The sequence below is a fragment of the Panthera leo genome, chromosome E2, assembly GCF_018350215.1.
Source record: "Panthera leo isolate Ple1 chromosome E2, P.leo_Ple1_pat1.1, whole genome shotgun sequence".
Lineage (NCBI taxonomy): Eukaryota > Metazoa > Chordata > Mammalia > Carnivora > Felidae > Panthera > Panthera leo.
Window position 1 is genome coordinate 12,670,991 of NC_056693.1, and position 20,124 is coordinate 12,691,114.

Consider the following 20,124-nt stretch of genomic DNA (forward strand, 5'->3'; position numbering starts at 1 on the left):
GGTAAAGAGCAAGGGTTTTCAAAGTTGGGATGTCTCCGTTTGTCTGACTGTCAAACGGGCCCGGGAGAGGTCGCGGTCTCCTACCTTCTGTTTCTCACTCTTCCCGGGTTCTAAGGGTGATAAGCGTGCACCGGGTCTACAAGGTCCCACAGAAGTGGGCTCAGGGAGACCACTCCCCAGGAGGGAGAAGGGACCCGAATGTGGAGGGGTGAGTCAGCAACAATGATGGGAGAGAAGTGGGAAGCGCGCGTGGAAAGTCGGGGACGCAAAAGAGACTGGGGCAGGAAGAGCGGGGGAAGCAGGGGTGGGGAAGCTAGACGCTAGGGCGTGGGACGCATCCACAGGAGCCTCTCCCTCTCTGGGGCTCAGGACTTAGGCTTCCTTCCAGTTGGTTCCCTTTCGGGGGCCCCTTTCAGGAGAGTGATGCATGATGTGCAAACACTGGATTCCTGGGTCTGGACGGTAGGAAGGGTGGGGCCTGACCCCCGCCCCGCCCAGCCCTGCCTGGGAGATCCAGGACCTGCCCAGACACCCCTCTGCCGCCCTCCCGGAGCTCGGGGTGGCTAAGGTCACAATCATGTCATGTGACACCTTCACCTGCACTCACTTGTCCACAGAACACCTCTCACACTCACCTTTCCCACAGAACACTCCTCCCTCCCTCGATGCTCACACCCTCGCGCAACACTCCCCTCCACACACACCCAAGCCTTCACACACACCACTCACCTCCTTCCCCTCACGCGACACCCGCACCCTCGCACACCCTTCCACCAACACACTCACACTCACCCCTTCACACAGCACCCGCAACCTCTGCCCTCACGCAGCACCCTCCCGTTCTCCCGCATCCCCTGCACGCCCCCGCCCGCAACTGCCCCGCTCTTGGGGGACCCGCACCCCCACCGTCCCCCCACCCCCACGGTCTCTCGGTCCCCTGGGTCTCCCACCCCCTACCCCCAGTCCCGGCCTGGGCCCCGCCCCGGCCCCGGCCCCGCCCCCGGGCGGGCAGGGGGCGGGGCTCGGGGGCGGGGCGGGCGGCGCGGGCGGTGCAGGTGCCGGGCCGGGAGCGAGCGGCGGCGGCGGCGGCGGCGGCGGCGGCGGCGGCGGCACCATGGGCCGGGCCCGGCGCTTCCAGTGGCCGCTGCTGCTGCTGTGGGCGGCCGCGGCGGGGCCAGGTAGGGTCGGGGGCCGGGGTCGGCCGGCCGGGCCGGGGCGGGGGGCGCGCTGCGGTGACAGCCCGGCTGCCGCGGGGCCGCAGAGGCCGAACAATGCGCGCGGGGCCGGGCCGGGCCCCCTCCCCGGGACAAAGCGCAGCGCGGGCCGGGAGCCGGGAGCTGAGAGCCGCGAGCGGGGGGAGGGGGACGCGGGCCCCGGCCGCTGTGCCGCAGCCCCCCCCCCCCCCCCCCCCGCACAGGCCCGGATCCCGGCGGGGACAAAGGGACCGAGACCACCATTACCCCCCCCCCCCACCCCTTCCGCAAGCCCGCCTTCTCTGGGCCGGTCCCGCTGTCCTTCTGTTCGGTCTCTGCGTCCCTCTGTCCGCCTGTCTGTGAGTCCCTCAGTCTCTCTCCTTGTCCCCCTACCCTTGTCCTCTGTCCCTCGGTCTGGAAGTCCTGTCCCCCCGTCTGTCCCCCTTTCTCCTTGCCGCCCTGTCCCCCACCTCTCCATCCTCTTTGTCCCCCACCTCTGTCCCTTGGTCTCTGCCCCTTTTTACTGGGTCACTCTGTCCCCCCATCATCCTCTCTATTCTCCTTCTCTGTCCCTCTATATTTCTGCTGTCCCTCTCTGCCCCCATTCTCCCTCTCTGTCCCTGTCTCACTGTCACCCTTGTTTCTCTGTCCCTTTCCCTCTGTCCCCCATCTGTCCCATCCCCTTGTCTCTATCCCCTATCTTTCCTGCCTGTTTCTCTAGCCCCCTCTGTCACCTCTCTTCTTCATTCCCCCCACTATCCATCCCCGCCTCTCTGTCCCAGTGTCCCCCTGTCCCCCATCTCTCTGCTCCCCCCTTTGCCCTTACAACCTCCCTGACCCCATCCTTAATACCTGCACCCCTTCATCCCTCTGTGCCCTGGAGAGGAATTGAGTCAGACAGGGCATCCTGAAGGGCCTTGGAGGGAAGTGTGTGTGTGTGTGTGTGTGTGCGCGCATGTGTGCGTGTTGGGAAGTGTGTGAGGAACCTTGGCATGTGGGCACACACGTGGATTCAGCAAATGCCTCGCAAATGCTGCCCCCCCATTCACACACCCAGACCATAACTTACAGAGAAGCCCCCCTCCAGGACGTCTAGGGAGCCTTCCACATAGCCACATCACACACTGTGAAAAGCCGGACACCTCCACGATAGGGTGACCCTGAGGCTGGGGACAAGGTCAGGAAACGTCACCTACACACTCACACTCTCACACTGCGTGTGCCTCAAACCTGCCACAGGTCACCCCCTCCCCAGCGGGTGAGGCCGCTCTTAGGAGGAATGGATGGCTGGGAGGTGGCTGGGCAGAAGTGGAGGGCAGGATGCTACGGAGAGATTTGGGAGAGGCGTGTAGCCAGATGGCACAGGGCTGGGGGCCAGGGTTTATTTGCATCCTGCCTCCTGCCATTTGCCCCAGCAGCCGACCTCAAGCCCCCTCCTCTCTCTGGGCCTCAGTTCCCCTTTCTGTAAAGTGTTGAACCCAGTGACCTGAAAGGGAACTCCAGCTCGGACCTCCCAAGGGGTTTCTGGCAAGCTGGGCACGGCCTCCCTCTCCTCAGGACGAGGCCAGAGGGGCAAAGCTGACCTCTCACGCTGCACCTTGCTTTCTTCTAAAGTCTTCTGCCATTGCTTGGAACTTTTACCATTTCCTTCTTTCTTTGCAGCAGACAAGCCACAATCCCCCCGCCCTCCTCCCCATGAGCGCTTTGGTACCTTAGCTACATGCCCTCCAGTTTTATTATTCTGTCTTCTTTTAGGCTCCTGAACCAGGTTCATAGAATCCTAGAACCAATGAATCCAGTAAACAAAGAACCTGAGGGTGTTTGAAAACACTGGCGTCTTTAGGACTCCAGAATCCCCAAGTCTTTAGAATCTTGCCACCTTGCAAATTCTAGAACCTTGACAGCGTTAGGATTCTAGCCTCTTGACAGCTTTAAAATTCTGAGATCTTGACCTCCGGGAGATCCTGAGTCTTGACACCTCTGACATCTGGAATCTTGACAGCTTAGAATCATGGGATGGATTCTCTCAGAATCAGAACCTAAGATGACGGCTTGCCCAGTTCAAGAGTCTTTTCTCCAGCGCTCCTGGGAGGTAGCTCTAGAGGCTTGTTTCTTGTTTCATGTTCAAACCACTGCTTCCTGGAACCTGCATCCTACTTCTCTAAACTTTCGCTAAATTAAATGGCATGGGGCGTTAAAAGTTGGGAGACAGCTGGGTGTCACGGGGAGCACTCTGGACTGGGAGCTGAGGAACCAGCCTCTCTGGTGTGATTTTATATCAGTCTCTGCCCTTCTCTGAGCCTCACTTTCCCCCTTCTGTACAGCGTGGGCTAGGGGGCTGGGGTACCTGGTATCAGAGGGCCCTGTCTGCTTTCCTTTTCACTGGATATTTCTGAATGACCTTGGCCGCCAGATTTCAGGCGTTGCTCACGGTCCCTCCATCATCTTCCTCTCAGTCACCCCTTTCCTCTCTCACTTTGGCCAGCCAGCACGAAGGAAGATGGGGGTCCCTTTGTGCCCTTCCAAAACCGAATTCTCTTTCCTGGCTCACACATCTGCCAAGAATACCAGAGAAGGAGGAGGAGATTGATGCCAAAGGGAAGAAGGGCCCAGGGTGGGCAGGCGAGAGGAAGCGAGAGAGAGAGAGAGAGATGCGTTGCCTGACCAGATGCACGCAGGCAGAACCAGAGATCCACAGGCCGGGAATTGGATAGAGCAGAGAGGGGCAGAGGGAACAGATATCCAGATACAGAGAAAAGACAGAGTGACCGTTTAGAGTTAGGGGGCTTTGTAGAGGGGGAGTTGGTTGTTGCCCAAATGTTTTCCTCCCCAGTGACTCACTTTTCCCTGCTAGAGTTCTGACAGGTCACTCTGAGAGCAGGGGGACCTTGCCCCCAATATGAGTCACCCCAGGGTGCAGGCCTTGGGTGGTTTCTGTCACTGACCCCCACCCACCCATGAGCTGGATGCCTGAGTCTCCAGAGCGGGGGGTCAGGTTCAGCAATGGATTCCAAGACCTTAGACACAGCAGGGTTGGGGCCCGGGGTGGGTTAATGTCGTGCGAGCCTGGCCTGTCCCCGTCTTGGGGAACACAAAGGCAGCTTTCTCTCTCTGGGTGGGGGAGGTGGGGGGGGATGCTTGGAGACAGTCAGACTCGCCAGCGCCCAATGGCCTGTGGCACCAAGACCCAAGCACCCTCTGGTTCCTGCCAGTGCAGACCCCAGGCCCATAGTCCTCCGAGAACCAGGCACTAAGGCTCCTCTGCAGTAACTCAGTGGGGCAAGAGGGCAGCGACAGAGCCTGGGCTCTCCTGGGAGGGGGTGACTAGAGGGTACTGGGGGTGGAGGGTAGGACAGTGAGGGCTCAGTGCAGGCCTGCACCCTTCCTGAAGCAGGAATTCCCCCATGACCCCACGCCCAGGGGAAACCTCCCACCCCCTGGCTGGGCCTGAGGCCCAGAATCTAGGGAGTTCTGAATATCCCAGGAACGTGGGGGCCATAGGGGGCACTTTGTGTGTGAGGCTGCTGACTCACCCCTACGCCCCCACCTGATGCTTGGTCCCCAGATAGGAGGGGGACGGAAGGCTGGGGGAAGGCAGGACTGTGATTCTGAGGGTTGAGGACTGTAGACCTGCAGTCAAGTTTCCAGGAGAGAAGGGGGCTGGGGGGCCAGGACTCCTGGGTCTGAGGGAGGAGGGGCCAGGGTTTTAGACTCTGGGATCTGAGGTAGAAGGCTAAGTGTCTCAGAGGGAGGAGGGGGCTGGGGGCTTGGACTCCTGGGTCTAAGGGGAGAAGAGGGCTGGGGCTCCATACTCCTAGGTCATGTGGGAGGAATGGAGGTACAGACTACTGAGTCCTGGGAGAGGAAGGGACCGGGGTCCCACTGCAGGTTTCCGAGGGAGGAGGGGCTGGGACCCTGACGCCTAGGTCCTGCGAATACAGGCGCCTTCACAAGGCTGAGCTGGGGAAGAATTGATGCTTTGTGCGAGGATGTTCGGACTCCGCCATTGATGGGGGGCTGAGGGGGGGTTCATTCAGGACGAAGGGATGTACCACCTCCCTAGGGGAGGAAGTGGGGGAAGGAGGCATGAAGCCATGAGCCCCCTGGGGAGCGGATACGGAGGGGGTGGCTGTGACCTTCCCGGAACCGTGACCTTGAGACTCCCTTGGGTATTCGCTGACTCAGGACCCAGGAAGTGCTCCCCCCACCCTGTCTAGTCTCCGTGGAAACATCCACCAGCTGTGTACTCTGGACCCCTGGCTCCTGGGTCCTGAAGGAGGAGGGGGCTGGAAGCCCAGACTCCTGGGTTTGAAGGGGGAGAAGGCTGGGGCTCAGGACTTCTGGGGATGAAGGAGGAGGAGGCTGAGAACCCAGACTCCTGGATCCTGATTGGAGGAGGGGGCTAGGAGTCTGGACTCCTGGATCCTGGGAAAAGAGGCAGTTGGGAGCTGGACTTCTGGGTCTAAGGGAGGAGAGGGCTGGATTCTGGGTCTCTACCTATCACCTGCTCAGCCACTCTTTCCCAAGCCCTCCCCAGTCCCTTTTTCCAGGCACCATCCCCATGACGACTCCAGGCTGTCAACACCGTTTAAAGGGCCAGTGCCCAAGTCCCAAAAGCTTAGCCCTCTCGGACTAACAAGTCCCGCCTCACCACCCCCCAACTCCCCAACCCTGAAACAAAAGCTCCTGGGACATTAATATTCCAGGCACAGACACTGTTGGTTACTGACTCCTCAGGAGGGGGAGGGAACAAGACAAAAGCCCCCCACCCTCACCCCATGTGCACCCTCAAGCAGACAGCAGAGGAATAATTTGCACGGTAGGGGCGGGGGCAGATGCAGAGGTCCTGATGGCTCCCAGGAGATGTTGAGTTTCTGCCACTGACTTGGCCTGGGACCCCTGAGCCTCATTCTCCACATCTGTAAAATGGGGGGCTAGCACTGGGTTAGCCCTGAGGTCCAGGATCAATGGCTAGGCTTCAGGATGTTTTTGTTTTGTTTTGTTTTGCTTTGCTTTGCTTTGTTTTGTTTTTTAAGCACCAGGATGTGCAGGCAGGCCAGTTTTCATGTGCACGGGTATGTTTCCGGAGTTGTAATAACAGTAGCTTTGCAGGAAGGACTCCCTGAGCTTTGGGCACTGGGCTGATCCCTAGGAGACAAGGCACTGGCATCATCCCCATTTTACAGACAGGGCATCTGAGGCTCAGAAAAGTCATGCCGCTTGCCCAAGGTCACAAAGATGGCCAGTGGTCCAGCTGGGATCAACCCAGGTGTCCACCATGAGGATAATGATGCCACAGAGTCGTCGTGAGGTTGAAATGAAATCGTGCCCAGCACACGCTATTCATCTGTCAATCTCCCAGACACTTATCTAGCTTCAGGGACACTGCTAGGGAGGAGGGATACAGCAGTGAAACCGATGGATTACATTCCTGCTTGCATGGGGTGTGTATTCTGGTGGCAGGGGACAAACACAGTAAATGAGTAAGCACATTACCAAGATAATTTCAGTGACATTTCTGTAGAGGAAATAAAACCAGTGGGGACAGAACAGAAAGTGTTCTGGAGGTAAGGGGACGTGTGAGGTGTGAGGGAGGGCTCCCTGAGGAGGTGTGGATGTGAGCAGAGACCTGAATGACAACAGGAGGCAGTGAAGAACATTCCAGGCAGAGGGGAGAGCAAGTGCAAGGGCCATGGGGTGGAAACGAGTTCAGTGAATTTGAGGAAGATCAAGGTCAATGCACCTGGAGGAAAGGGAGTAGCAGGAGGGTGGCTGGAACTGTGGTCAGAGGGGTCCAGGCCACATACCACCTTCAAGGTCCAGGGAAGGAATATAGATTTTACTTTATTTCCTAAGTGTCATGGGCAGCCTTCCAGGGTTTTTTTGTTTGTCTTTTGTTTTTGTTTGTTGAGAGAGAGAGGGTGCAGGTGAGTGAGGGGCAGAGAGAGAGAGAGAGAGGGAGAGAGAGAGAATCCCAGGAGGGGCAGAGAGAGAGAGAAGCGGAGCTCACCCTACGCAGGGCTCGTGTTCACCCGATACGGGGCTCGAACTCACGAACCATGAGATCATGACCTGAGCTGAAGTCAGATGCTTAACAACTGAGCCATCCAGGCACCAGCCTTCAGAGGGTTTCAAGCAGAGAGGTGACTTGATCTGATTTACCTTCTGGAAAACTCCATCTGGCTGCTATGTGGAGAATGGCCTGAGGGGAGGCAGGCATAGAAGCTGGGAGACCCCTGAGTAGCTCTTAAAGGTCAAGGGAAGAGACCGTGTCATTGGACTAGGGTGGCGGTAAAAAGATGAACTGATCTGGGATATGTTTTAGAGGTAGATGGATAGATCTTGCTGATGGAATGGATGTTAGAGAGAGGGAAAGGTTTTTGGCTTGAGCAACTGGGTGGATGGTCGTGATATTTACCGAGATTGAAAAAGACATGGGGAGGAAAAAATACGTGGGGCCAGGATTGGACATGTTGATATTCCAAGAAGTGCCAAATCAACCCGTAAGAGTGGCTTAAGTGCACAAAGCATTGTATTCAAACCTAAGAGAAGTCCAGAAGTAGGCATCCAGGGCTTTGGAGGCAGCTCCACATCATCACCAGAGACTCAGGTACCTTCCAGCTCTTAGTTCCACCATCTTTCGTGCCCTTGTCCTCTTGGTCAAGTGGCTGCCAGAACTCCAGGCATCACATCCCAGTTCCAGGCAGCATAAAGGCAACCTGGAAGAAAAAGGACTTGTCCCTTTTCTTTAGGAAGTCCTCCTGAAATTACCATATGAATTACCAGGGAAGTCACTTATCCTTATATCGAGTTTGTACAAAACTTGTTATCACATGGCCTCATTTAGCTGCAAGGGAGTCTGGGAATATCTTTTTCTGCTGGACATAGGGCAACCATAAATATAATCAGGGTTCGTGCTCGCTTCGGCAGCACATATACTAAAATATAATCAGGGTTCTTTTACTAAGAAGAATTATGGATGCTGGATTATGGATGCTGGGTAGAAAGCTAGCTGTCTCTGCCTCCATTCTCCAGAATTAATCTTTTCTACCCCTCAGCATCCAAATTGGGTTACTGAGCCCTCTTACAGGGAATATAACACTTTGATGGTCAATTACAGTGATTTGCATCTACCTCCCTGTAAATCTTGAAGGCCTTCCAGGGCAGGGACCTCATCTGACTCATCTCTGGGCACCCAGCCCCTAAGCACCTACCTACTGCTCAGGAAATACTCGAATGAATGGGACAGAATGCAAGAGACACGAAGCCAGAGTTAGCCCACATTTAAAGGTAAATAACCAGATCTGATCATGGCACTTTCCTGCTTCAAAACCTCCACTGGCCTTCAGGGTAAAAGCTAATCTCCAGGCTTGGCCTTTGTGGCCCTCCACTAGCACATCCCACACCCCCTCCCCAGGGCTGCACAATTTCACCCAGACAACCAGGAGGTGGATGTGGATGCAAAATGTGGCATCAGAGAGCTCTGCATGCAGATCCTGGCCCTTCCACTGCCACTCTGAGACCTTGAGCAAGTCATTTTCTCTCTCTGGACCAACTTTCTCACCCATGAAATGGGAATTTTAAAAAGCTGGGGATTGGGGTACCTGGGTGGCTCAGTCGGTTAAGCGTCCGACTTCAGCTCAGGTCATGATCTCACGGTTCGAGAGTTCGAGCCCCACATGGGGCTCTGTGCTGACAGCTCGGAGCCTGGAGCCTGCTTTGGATTCTGTGTTTCCCTCTCTCCTGCCCCTCCCCTACTCACGGTTTTTCTCTCTCCGTCTCAAAAATAAAAATAAGCATTAAAAAAATTTTAAGCTGGGGATTGCTTATAGTGCCTAACTATTTGGGTACTCTGATGATTAAATGGAAATTATATAGGTAACACCCTTAGCACAGAGCCTGGCACAGGCATAGCAAGTGCCTAATAAACAGTAGCCATTGTGGTTATTTTATTTTGAAGATGACCGTGACAATGGTGATGGTGATGGTGATGCTGATTAATCCCAGCTTCGAGCTGTACTCTAGGCTGCTGCCTCTGCTGAAAATACCCCCTTACTAATCCCCTACCTTCCTCCTCTGATGGATTAATCGGGGTAGGTTAACCGCAATAACAACAGCCCCGAAATCCCAACGGCTTAACAAAAAAGTGAATTTCTCATTCACGTTACAGTCCTGTGCAGGCAGGTCACAGCGGGCAGTCAGGGCCTTGGGCTCCTTCCAGCTTGTGATCCTGTTCTCCTACAGGCTCCTTGGGGTCCTCTCCATTCAGCCAGCGAGAACGACTGTGATTGACATGAGCCAGCCTGGAAGAGGTGTTTCTCTGTTCCACCTACATCCCAGTGGCCAGAAACCAGCCACGTGGTCCCAACTAAGTACAAGGGATCTGAGGAAATGTAGTCCAATCGTGTGTCCTACCAGTTAACTTTGGTGGTGTAAGGGACCTTCCAAAATGTAGTGGCTTTAAACAACAGTCATGGTCATTTGCTCTGGGAAATAACTCTGGGAGTCAGCGATCTGGACTGAGTTGGTTGGGCAGTTCATCTCTGGGTCTCAGCTGGAGTCACTCATGTGGCTGCAGTCACTTGGGGCTGGATGGGCCAGGATGGCCTCACTCACGTGACCGGCAGTTGGTGCTGGCTACTGGCTGGATTTCTCTCTCCATGTGGTCCCTTGCCCTCAGGGAAGCTAGTCCAGGCATCTTTACCTGATGGTCTCAGGGCAGCAAGAGGGCACGAATAGAAACGCTAGGCTCGAGAACCCATACAGTATCCTTTTAGGAAATGTGATCAAAACAAGTCAAAGTGAGTGGCTGGTCAAAGCAAGTCACAGGGCCTGCCCAGATCAACAGGATCAGAATGCCTGCTTTATGACAGAGGAGGGACAAAGTCAACTTACAGAGGGCATATACAGGGATGGGAAGAATATTGTGGCCATCGCTGCAGACAAATTACAACGGGTGCCCAGGTGTGAAAGGTGGGATTTGGGGAACACATAGCAGTTTCCCACACCTGGTGAACTGCTCACTCTAAAATCTGGATCCAATGGAGCTTTCTTCCAGAACCTTCTCTGATCACCCATCTCCCTAGGCAGCCTTAGTCTCCCCTTCCTCTGGGCTCCCCGTGTGCTCTGTGCTGTCCCCATTAGAGCACATACCACTGGATCGTGACTGTAGCTTCTCTGGAGCAGCTTGTCTTTACCTCCCAGAATCCAGCCCTCGGGAAATGTTGGCTGCAAGGAACTGAATGAGAGGGGAAAGAGAGAGATTGGCGATTTGGATGGGGGAGGAACGGGGGAGAGAGAAAAGACTGAATCGCAGCCCTCAACGAGTCTCCTATCCTGTCTCTCTGTCTGCTGGTCCAGGGGCTGGACAGGAAGTACAGACAGAGAATGTGACCGTGGCTGAGGGAGGGGTGGCCGAGATAACCTGCCGTCTGCACCAGTACGATGGATCCATAGTTGTCATTCAGAACCCAGCCCGGCAGACCCTCTTCTTCAACGGCACCCGCGGTGAGTGCTGGGGTAGGAAATCCTGAGTCTTGAAGGAGAAGGACTGGGGCCTGACCCCTGTGTCCTGAAAGAGGACAGAGGGGAGAGTGTGGACTCGGGTCCTGACAGAGCATGGAGCTAGGGGCCTGGACAACTGGTCCTGTGGGCACGAGGGCCTGGATCATTCTGGGTCCCTAAGGGAGTCACTGGTGGGGGCCCCTGAGATGCACGGGTATGGCTGGATGGGGAAAAGGGGCAGAGCGCAGGACTGTAAGCTTCTGGAAGAAGGGCAGGTCCGTGGAGCCAGAATTCCTTAGGTTCACTCCTTCCTGTTCCTTCTGTTTAGCCCTGAAGGATGAGCGTTTCCAGCTTGAGGAGTTCTCTCCGCGCCGCGTGCGGATCCGGCTCTCAGATGCCCGCCTGGAGGACGAGGGGGGCTATTTCTGCCAGCTCTACACGGAGGATACCCACCACCAGATTGCCACGCTCACTGTATTGGGTAACGCCTCTCCCTCCTCAAACTCATCCCCTCCTCCTTTCTCCTCCGCTTGTCCCTTATCCTGAGACCTGATTTTTAAATCTGGTTGTTTTTAACCTCCTCGACACCTGCCCCCAGGAAACACGGCCGGTCTTCCTGACCTCCAGCCTGTGTTTGACCCCTGCCACCTGGGACCCTTGTTGCACCTAGTTTCTTTGAGTCCACCTCAGTGCCACCGCTGACCGCCCCCCTAACCCCTTTCTCCCTGCAGTGGCCCCAGAGAATCCCGTGGTGGAGGTCCGGGAGCAGGCGGTGGAGGGAGGCGAGGTGGAGCTCAGCTGCCTGGTTCCTCGGTCCCGCCCCGCCGCTGTCCTGCGCTGGTACCGGGACCGCAAGGAGCTGAAAGGTACTACCTGGGGTGGGGTCACCGGGGAAGTGCCGGCGAGGGGTGGGACTGAGAGGAAGCGGGTCTTGGGACCTCCTGGCTTATAAGTGCGCGGGGCTTGGAGAAGAGCGCACAGGTTTCGCTGACCCTGGCCACCCAATATGCTGCTACGGAAGGAACTGACCGATGGGAGGGCTTGGGAGTGAAAGAGGGAGGGGCTTTGGGAAGAGGCACCTGGGGCTGCGGGCTACGTTCGGGGAGGGGCGTGGCTTGGAGGACTGGAGGCGAGGCCTGTGGCTAAGAGGCGGAGCTTGGCAAATAGCCTGCTTTGGTTTGGGCTGGGGGTGGGCGGGGCCGGAATCCTGGCCTGACCGAGTCCCGGCGGGGCCTGGCAGGAGTGAGCAGCGGCCAGGAAAATGGCAAAGTCTGGAGCGTGGCGAGCACAGTGCGGTTTCGTGTGGACCGCAAGGACGACGGCGGTATCGTCATCTGCGAGGCGCAGAACCAGGCGCTGCCCTCCGGACACAGCAAGCAGACGCAGTACGTGCTGGACGTGCAGTGTAAGTGCCCGGCGGGCCGGGACGCCGGGGGCCGGAGGGTCCCAACGCCAGCCGCTTGCCCCCGGGAGGGTTTCTAGCCCCGCGAGATGACCCAGACCACCACTCTCCCATCTCACTTCCGCCCACAGACTCCCCCACGGCCCGGATCCATGCCTCCCAAGCTGTAGTGAGGGAGGGAGACACGCTGGTGCTAACGTGTGCTGTAACAGGGAACCCCAGGTGAGCTCTTGGACCCGACACTCTTGGGTCCTGAGGAGAAGAGACCGGGGACCTGGACACCTGTGTCTCGGGAAAGAGGGGACTGGGCGAACAGAGGGGCTGGGGCCCGGACTTCTGCGTCCTGAAGGGGGGAGGCTGTGGGGCCCTGGACTCCTGAATTCTGATAGTGGAACGGGCGGGGGACAGGACGCTAGGATTCTTGAGACTCCGGTGATGGGTGAAAGCTGTGCCCGGGACTGTTGGTTTTATTGGTTAGGATGGGGAGAGTAAGGACCCTCTTACTGGCAGATACTACATATCTAGATTACCGAGAAGTCAGAATTGGATGGTGGCACCTGTGTCCCTAACTCTGACTATACTTCCCTCACGCCCAGGCCAAACCAGATCCGCTGGAACCGCGGGAATGAGTCTTTGCCAGAGCGCGCCGAGGCGGTCGGGGAGACGCTTACGCTGCCTGGCTTGGTATCCGCAGATAATGGCACCTACACTTGCGAGGCGTCGAACAAGCACGGCCACGCGAGGGCGCTCTATGTACTCGTGGTCTACGGTGAGGGCACGCAGCCGCAGGCCTGGGGGCGGGGCTCAAGGCGGGGGCGGGGCCTCGGAGGAGGTCTCTGCTCGTCCCGGGAGGCAGGGGTTCTTGGGAATGGGCGAGCTGGGTTGGATGGTTCAAGGCCTGCAGGGGTGTTTGAGGGGCCTGTTGCAAAGGGTGATTCTTTGGGGTCCACAGCCACCTGAATTCCGGGAGTTCTGCGACCAGACCGACCGCCTGGGTTCAGACTGGGCTCTGCGGCATCCTATTGCGCGTAACTCTGCGCCTTAGTTCCCTCATTGGTTAAGCGGAAATAAACAATAGCACCTACCTCATAGGGGTGTGAAGATTATATATGAGCTAAATATATAAAGCGGTTGGAATGGTCCCTAGCACAAAATAAGTGCTATGTGTTTAGCTCTTATGACAGTGGAGCACGAATTTTGGAAGTTGCTGGGCCCTAGCTCCGCATTTTTAAATACCTGGAGCGTTTTAGACAAGATGGGAAGGGACTTGGACCTCAGGTTCTGTGGGTCAAAGGAATCGAACGAAAAGAGATGTGCTGTTTCCGTTCTTTGGGGAGTGGTGGGGGGAGGGAGTGGGGTAGTACTGGCAAAATGATTCAAGGGCTGGTTCGGGCCAGTGTACAAACCAACACACGCGTTCTTTGTGGAAGTGGAGCATCAGGAAAGAGTGGAACCAGGACAAGGGGCCAGGCGTGGCAGTAGTTTGAGGGGCGTGACGCGTAAAAGCGCGGTTAGTTGTGTGGATTGGTTTACAAGAGCAGCAGCGATGGGGCCAGGCTGGGACTGTGCTCTGATGACCTGGTCCTGCGCCCTGTCCCTCTGGCAGACCCGGGTGCGGTGGTAGAGGCTCAGACGTCGGTGCCCTACGCCATTGTGGGCGGCATCCTGGCGCTACTGGTGTTTCTGATCATATGTGTGCTGGTGGGCATGGTCTGGTGCTCTGTACGGCAGAAGGGTGAGTGGGGGCGGGGACTGAATTCTGCAGGGGGTGTGGTTGGTTGTGGGATTCGGGAAGGGCGGGGCCCTAGAGCCCGGCTTGCAAAGAGGGAGGGCGTACAGCCCAGAGGATAAGAGGGCGGAACCTAGACCCGGGATTCGAAACCTGGCGGGACCTGAGGCCAAGATTCCGGGCTGACTTTTCGGCCTTGACTCTGAAAGGGGTGAAACACTGAAGGTGAAATTAAGGCCAAGAGTTTGAATAAAACAATTCTTCTCCCTAAATTGTTGGATTCGTTGGGAGCAGAGTAAGGGGACACCACCAGGAGAACAGATAAGGGTTGGTCTTTCTTTGAACTTTTGGAGTCTTCCTAATTCTGCTTTTACCTCTTTCTCTGCCCCTGTTTTGCAATCCCCTGCACTTGATTCCCTCCCTGAATGTTCCGTTTCTCCCTCTTCCTTCGCCTGGTATGTCTTGTCTGTCTCCCCTTCCCGTATATTTCTGTCCAACTCCTGGGTCCACATATATGTCACCTCTGTCTGGGGGTCTGTCACCCCTCAGGCTCCTATCTGACCCACGAGGCCAGTGGCCTGGATGAGCAGGGAGAAGCAAGAGAAGCCTTTCTCAATGGCAGCGACGGACACAAGAGGAAAGAAGAATTCTTCATCTGACCCCACCTCCACCCGGGCCTGGGCCTGGGCCTGGGCTGGGGTCCACCCCACTGCCAGCTGCAAAGACATTTACCAGAGTCTGGGATGGTGGGCTTCTCCCCCCACCACTAACACCTCAGACGCTTGGGCAGGGATGGGGGGTGTCGGATCCCAGGTCTCTGCAAGGGCCAGAAGCAAGGGCCTAGAGGCCTGGGCCCCCCAGGGGGCAGGGGCCAGAGGTCCGGACCCCCCAAGTCCAGGGAGGGCGGTAGGGATTGGGTTGGGGGAAGATAACTGGGGGAAGGCCGGGGCCCCTAGGCTGCAGAACCAGGTCTTGTGGGGAGGGGGTCAGATTCTGGGAAGGGTGGGGTGGGCAGGGAAGGGGAACACAGATTTCTTTGGGGGTCCCAGACCCCATGCCAGCCATTGTAGGAGTTCCACAGAGCTCTGGGCACCTCTTTGCAAAGCCATGTTTGCACGGTGGGGGTAAGGGTGGGGGGGGAGGGCATGGAAACAGGGATTCTGTGTCTTTGTGTCATAACTTTGATGGGGGCGGTGAGGGAGACAGCCCCAACCCTTTTCTCCAATCCCCAGGTTCCTGGGCTCCCCTTCCCCACCTCCTCCCCCCATATCTGTCCTATCCATATTTGTCTCTCTGTCCACCCACTCCTGGGGGGGCCTTCCCCATCTCTCCTCCAGGCCCTCCAGGGAGAGGGAAAGGAGTCTGGGGGGGTGCGTTGGTCTCTATGGTTTTATATATAATATATTAAAAAAAAATTAAAAATCTGTATGAAAATATCAGATTGCACCCCCCTCCCCTCATTCCTGGCTTTTGCCCCCTTTTTCTTGTTTAAAAAAAAAAAACCACACATTTTGTACGGGGCGGGGAGGGGAACGGGGAGGGGGTTTGGCAATCCCACTAACCACCATTAAACTGAGGAGAGAACAAGTGTCTGGGGTGGCTGTGTGTCTGTCCCTCTGCCCAGAGCTGCACTATGTTGGGAGGGGAACTGAACTAAGGGAGGGAGGAGGGAGAGAAGTAAGATGGTTGTTGGTGGATAGTACAAGCCAGGAGAAGTTCCGTACCTCTTCAGGGGCACCTCCACCCTTCCAAGGAATCTGGTTTTTTCCCTGGCCACTCCTTCGGCCAAAAGTCACTGAGTCTTGAGTCAGTAGCCACTGAGCTACCCTGTCCTCAGCCAAAGGCCCAGATCCTTCCCCTGGTTTACCTCTAACCCGGAAATCAATCTCCAAAGGACCTTTCAATTAACTCACATCTCGCCCTGTCAAAACCTGTGCCTGCTCTGCTCAAAATCTTTCCCTAGCTCCCCATCACCTCTAGGTCAAGTCAAGCCCCCTTAGCCTGGCACTCCTGGCCCCTCATTCATTCGACTAAATTTTAAATGAGTGATTCTAATTTTAGATTAAAAAATACACTGACCTCTTTCTTTGTGCCAGGTGCTACCCAAAGATCTGGAGATGCCGTGATGAATAAAATAGGCAAATGTTAGGTGTTCTAGATGGCTTCGTACTAATCTGAAACTTGATCCTGTTTCTAGGCACTGAGGACTGAAGGAAAAAGGGTGACTCCCTTCTTACCCTCACAAAGCTTCCATGAGGAAAACAGGAAGCAAAAAACCTTTAATTTCAGCTTGCCATAAGTACTCTTAAGATAAAATGCAGAGTGAGGGGATGGGGTACTATTAATTTATTATAGAAAACTTCAAATACAGAAGTAGACAGAACAGGACTATGAAGTCCCATGCACCCTTCACCCCAGCTCCCACAACCATCAACTCGTGGCCAATCCTGCTGTATCCACAATCCTGCTCATTTCTCTAATGCAAATTCGACGTGCCATCTTTGAAAGATCAGGAAGAGCCTGTTTGACACCTGTGCCAAGATATGAATGATGAGTCAAAGATCAGAGGGAAAAGCATTTTCAGGCAAAGGGAACAGCAAGGGCAAAGGCCTGAGGTGGTGGGGACTGGTGTTTGAGGGGAAGTAGAGGTACACAGGGATGGATAAAGAGGTGAGTGAAGTCAGAGACAAGTAAGAACAGACCACATGTATAGCCCCTGGGCCATGACAACGTTTAAGTATAATGGGAGCTCTTGAGAGTTTTGAGCTAAAATATAAGTCAATTCTAAAAGCCTGGAATACTGCAGTAGCTTCCTATGCCATCAAACTGTATAGTCAGAGCTCTTAACTCTACCTTTAGGAGCCTTTCCCCTCTCTTAATTCTGTTTCAGGCATACGTAGCTGCTATCACTTTCTCAATCAAACCATGCACTACTTTTTGCCTGTAGGCTTCTGCCCTTGCTGTTCCCTGTGCCAGGACTCCTATGCTATAGTTGGCTTCTATTCATCCATGGCTTAAAGATCACCACCTCTTGGAAGCCTTTCCAGGCTGGGGCAGGCACTTCCTCTGGCTCCCACAGCTTCCTATGCTTCACTCATCCCAAATCTGACCACTCTGGGTTGTGGTTCTGATTTTGTGTGGATCTCCTTCCTCTGATTGGGGTGCCAGGATAGGGGCCAGGTATGTCTCGTTCACTGCGGAAACCACGGTGCCCACCAACACAGGGCTTGACACAGACGACGGCAATAAATATTTCTGATGGTGGTGGGGGAAGGGGTTTGTGAGAGTAAGTGTCTTGGCCATTGCGCCCCCTCTCCGGATGCAAACTGACGCCAACTAAAACAAGGCCACTCGCTAGTCCGCAATCCGTAAGCGCATGCGCTTTGCTCAGGCGCGCCCCCCGCCACCCCTCTCCCCCTATATGCTAATCACGACGTTCGAGAGTACAGCCTCTCCGGGGAATATGCAAATCACCCCTTCAGCGCCGTAGGGCTCCCATTGTCCCGCGCTAAGGTTATGCAAATAAGCCTCAAATCCAAGATCCAAGCCTAGTTGGCGCCCCCAACCCCTAGCTCATCCCATTTTCTGTAAGGCGCGTTCCTGCTTGCTCACGCACGCGCAAGCCTCGCAGTTTCTAGTTCCGTCTAGCTGCGGACTGTACCAAGTAAACCTGGACAGCAAGGGGCAAAGTCCGGAAGCCCCTGCGCGGGCCTAGTCGATGGCCCGACTCGGAGAGCCCCTCTCCCCACTGTGCAATGGGAATGGTCCACCTCGCCGCGCAAGCGCCCTAGGCGCTTCACGCCGCTTGTACACCCTCCTACCCGATTTGCAGCGCACGCGCAGAGCTCGGGCGTGCAGCCGCCGCCGCCGAGCCAGAGCGGGGGCAGCTAGTGCCGGTGAGTGTCCGGGATAGGGATAGGGGTGCGCGGGGCATGCTGGGAAGCGGGCGCTACGACACCGCTGCATGATGGGAGTTACGGCTCCCATCACCGGGGCGAGCTGGCAGCGGTCTTGGCCCATCATGGCCGGAGGGTGAGACCCAGGCTCCCTTTTCTCCCCCAACACGGCTCCGTGCAGCCCTGGGGCATCCTGGGGAAACGGGACGCCCCGCCCTAAGGCACTGTGGGAGTCGGTCTGCTAGTCGTTATGGGCCTGGTGCATTCTGGGAAGGATTATTGTAGCTCCTTTTGGGAAACCGGCCCCTTTTGTCACACACCTTCCGCTCAGCATCTTGGACGCTTGGAGTGCTTCGACGCAGAGCACCTTGAAAGGCGGTCATTATAGGCCCAAGGCATCCTGGGAAGAATTGCCGCAGGGCATTGTGGGAACTGGTCCTTATTGTCTGTTGTAAGGTTTTGCTCTGGCCTCCTTGCCCTTCCATTGTGGGAACGGGTGCCTTTTATGTTCTCACAGGGCATCTTGGGAGTTGGTTGCTGTAGGTTCAGAATGTAGTGGGGTCTTGGCACTGTGTTTTCCCTGTGGTAGCGAGGGAGTGTCATTTATAACCCTTTAAAATTGTGGAAGCCAGTATGGCCACCATAATCCTTATAGGAATGGGACTGCACCAAAGAATGCTTCCACCTAACATCTGGAGTACGCTGGAAGGGTCCTTGTGTGATGTGGGCTTGGGGGAGGGTAGGCTGGACTGGTGAGCAGCGTCTCCAGGTCATCTCCTGGGTAGTCCTGATTGTAGTGTGTGGTTGCCAGGTAACATAGAACATCCACTTAAAATTTGAATTTCAGATAAATAATCTTTTAGGAATGTTTATCCCAAATACTGCTTGGAACCTATGTATATTAAATAATTTTCTGTTGTTTATCTGAAATTCACATTTAACCTAGCATTGTCTGCTTTTATTTACTTAATTTGGCAAATTATCCTGGCTTAAAGTAGAACTCCTCAGTTAAATGGGACCCTACAGGCAATAGGGTATTATAAGAACTCTCCTCTGCCAGTTATGAATCTTCTGTCCTTAAAGCCCAGATTCAGGGGTGTCTTTAGAAAGCTCGTTTACCACTGATACCAGCCCTCCCATGCCTCAGCCTCCTCCAGGCTTCACTTTTAATCTTTTTTTTTTTTTTTTTTTTTCTTCCGGTCCCCAGCGTTAAACTTGACTTACAGGCTTTGAAGGGATTGTGTATTTCCCATCACTGTGTACCCAGTACCCAGCACGGACCTTGGCATAAAGAGGCGTAGCTGAGGTTGCCAGTCCTTTCGCTGACTTGCTCTTCCTAGCTCTTTACTGCCAAAGATTACAGTGGAAGACAAAAGAACTGCTGTGTGTGTGTGTGTGTGTGTGTGTGTGTGTGTGTGTGTGTGTGTAGGTACGGTGAAGAGGGATAGGAAGGAAAGGACTCAGAGAAGGCTTGGAAGAGGTGGAGGTGGTGTTGGGGCTGGGAGGAAGTACAGAGGTTCTTGTGTTTGAGGTGGGCTTTGGAGAACGAGTAGGAGTTCTCTAGGTAGACGGTGGGGAAGGAGGACATTCTAGGCAGCAGTGGCAGGATTTGCTGAGACCCACAGATGTGAAAAGTCCTGGTGTGCACAGGGAGAGATGATAAGTCTGGAATGGCTGGGGTGTATAGAAAGGGTTATGAGTGGGAGTATTAACAGCCACTGTTACTGCGGTAACTGCCACATACCAGTGGTTTATATCGAATGAGCCCTACTGAATCTTCAAAAAAAAATTTCAGCTGAGGGGCCATTTATGAGAGGTAGAATAACATGGCTTCAAATCCTAGTCCACCCATCAACCAGTTGGTGTGACCTTAAGCTACTTGTTAACCCTCTCTGTGCCTCAGTTTCCTCATCTGTACAAAGGAGACAGTCTGTCTCAACATAGTTATAAGGCCTGCATGAGTTAAGCCCTGGAAGCTCCTTTTGTACTGAGAAGGAAACAGGCTAGAGAGATTAGGTCCTTTGCTTGAAACTACACAGCTAGAATGTGGCAGACTTAGGGTTCAGACCTGGACACCATCTTGCCAAGGGATAGAACTAGGGCTGACGCGAACTAGGGCGGCCGTACCGCTTGTTTAAATATTGAAACCTCTAGGCTGATTAGTATATCACCACCACGCCAAATAATCCCTACCCCCAACTGCCACTTTGGACCCTCTCCCAGCCCCCAGACTTTCCCACAGTCCAGCAACCAAAGCGTTAATTCCTGGATAGGCCCCTGTTCCACTCTCAGTTCTGATTGGTGCCCCTGCTAGTACCCGCTGCTAAATATTTGGAATATTACCTTTCCCCATCCCGCTGAACAAGAACCACAGACGGCTTTGTTGCCCAGATGGGGAAA

General features: G+C 55.2%; 1 protein-coding gene across 2 annotated transcripts; it reads left to right on the top strand.

The window, feature by feature from the left end:
• Positions 1 to 1,085: 1,085 nt before the first annotated feature.
• CADM4 (cell adhesion molecule 4) lies at positions 1,086 to 15,279 on the top strand. Of its 2 annotated transcripts, XM_042918236.1 has the most exons (9): positions 1,086 to 1,178; positions 10,554 to 10,700; positions 11,026 to 11,178; positions 11,429 to 11,563; positions 11,938 to 12,102; positions 12,231 to 12,321; positions 12,696 to 12,868; positions 13,706 to 13,834; positions 14,378 to 15,279. In XM_042918236.1, exons 1-9 carry the CDS (start codon positions 1,115 to 1,117, stop codon positions 14,485 to 14,487), a joined length of 1,167 nt encoding a protein of 388 aa, XP_042774170.1. In that variant the 5' UTR covers positions 1,086 to 1,114; the 3' UTR covers positions 14,488 to 15,279. The 2 variants fall into 2 exon arrangements, with proteins under 2 accessions (XP_042774170.1, XP_042774171.1); XM_042918237.1 differs by lacking the exons at positions 13,706 to 13,834; positions 14,378 to 15,279 and adding an exon at positions 13,052 to 13,218.
• The last annotated feature ends 4,845 nt before the right edge of the window (positions 15,280 to 20,124 follow it).

Excerpts from the sequence above, each read along its gene's own strand:
- CADM4 (XM_042918236.1), top strand. The coding sequence starts at position 1,115 with ATGGGCCGGGCCCGGCGCTTCCAGTGGCCGCTGCTGCTGCTGTGGGCG. Across the intron at positions 11,564-11,937 it reads GGACCGCAAGGAGCTGAAAG|GAGTGAGCAGCGGCCAGGAA; the intron begins GTACTACCTGGG and ends GGGGCCTGGCAG. Across the intron at positions 13,835-14,377 it reads GTGCTCTGTACGGCAGAAGG|GCTCCTATCTGACCCACGAG; the intron begins GTGAGTGGGGGC and ends GTCACCCCTCAG.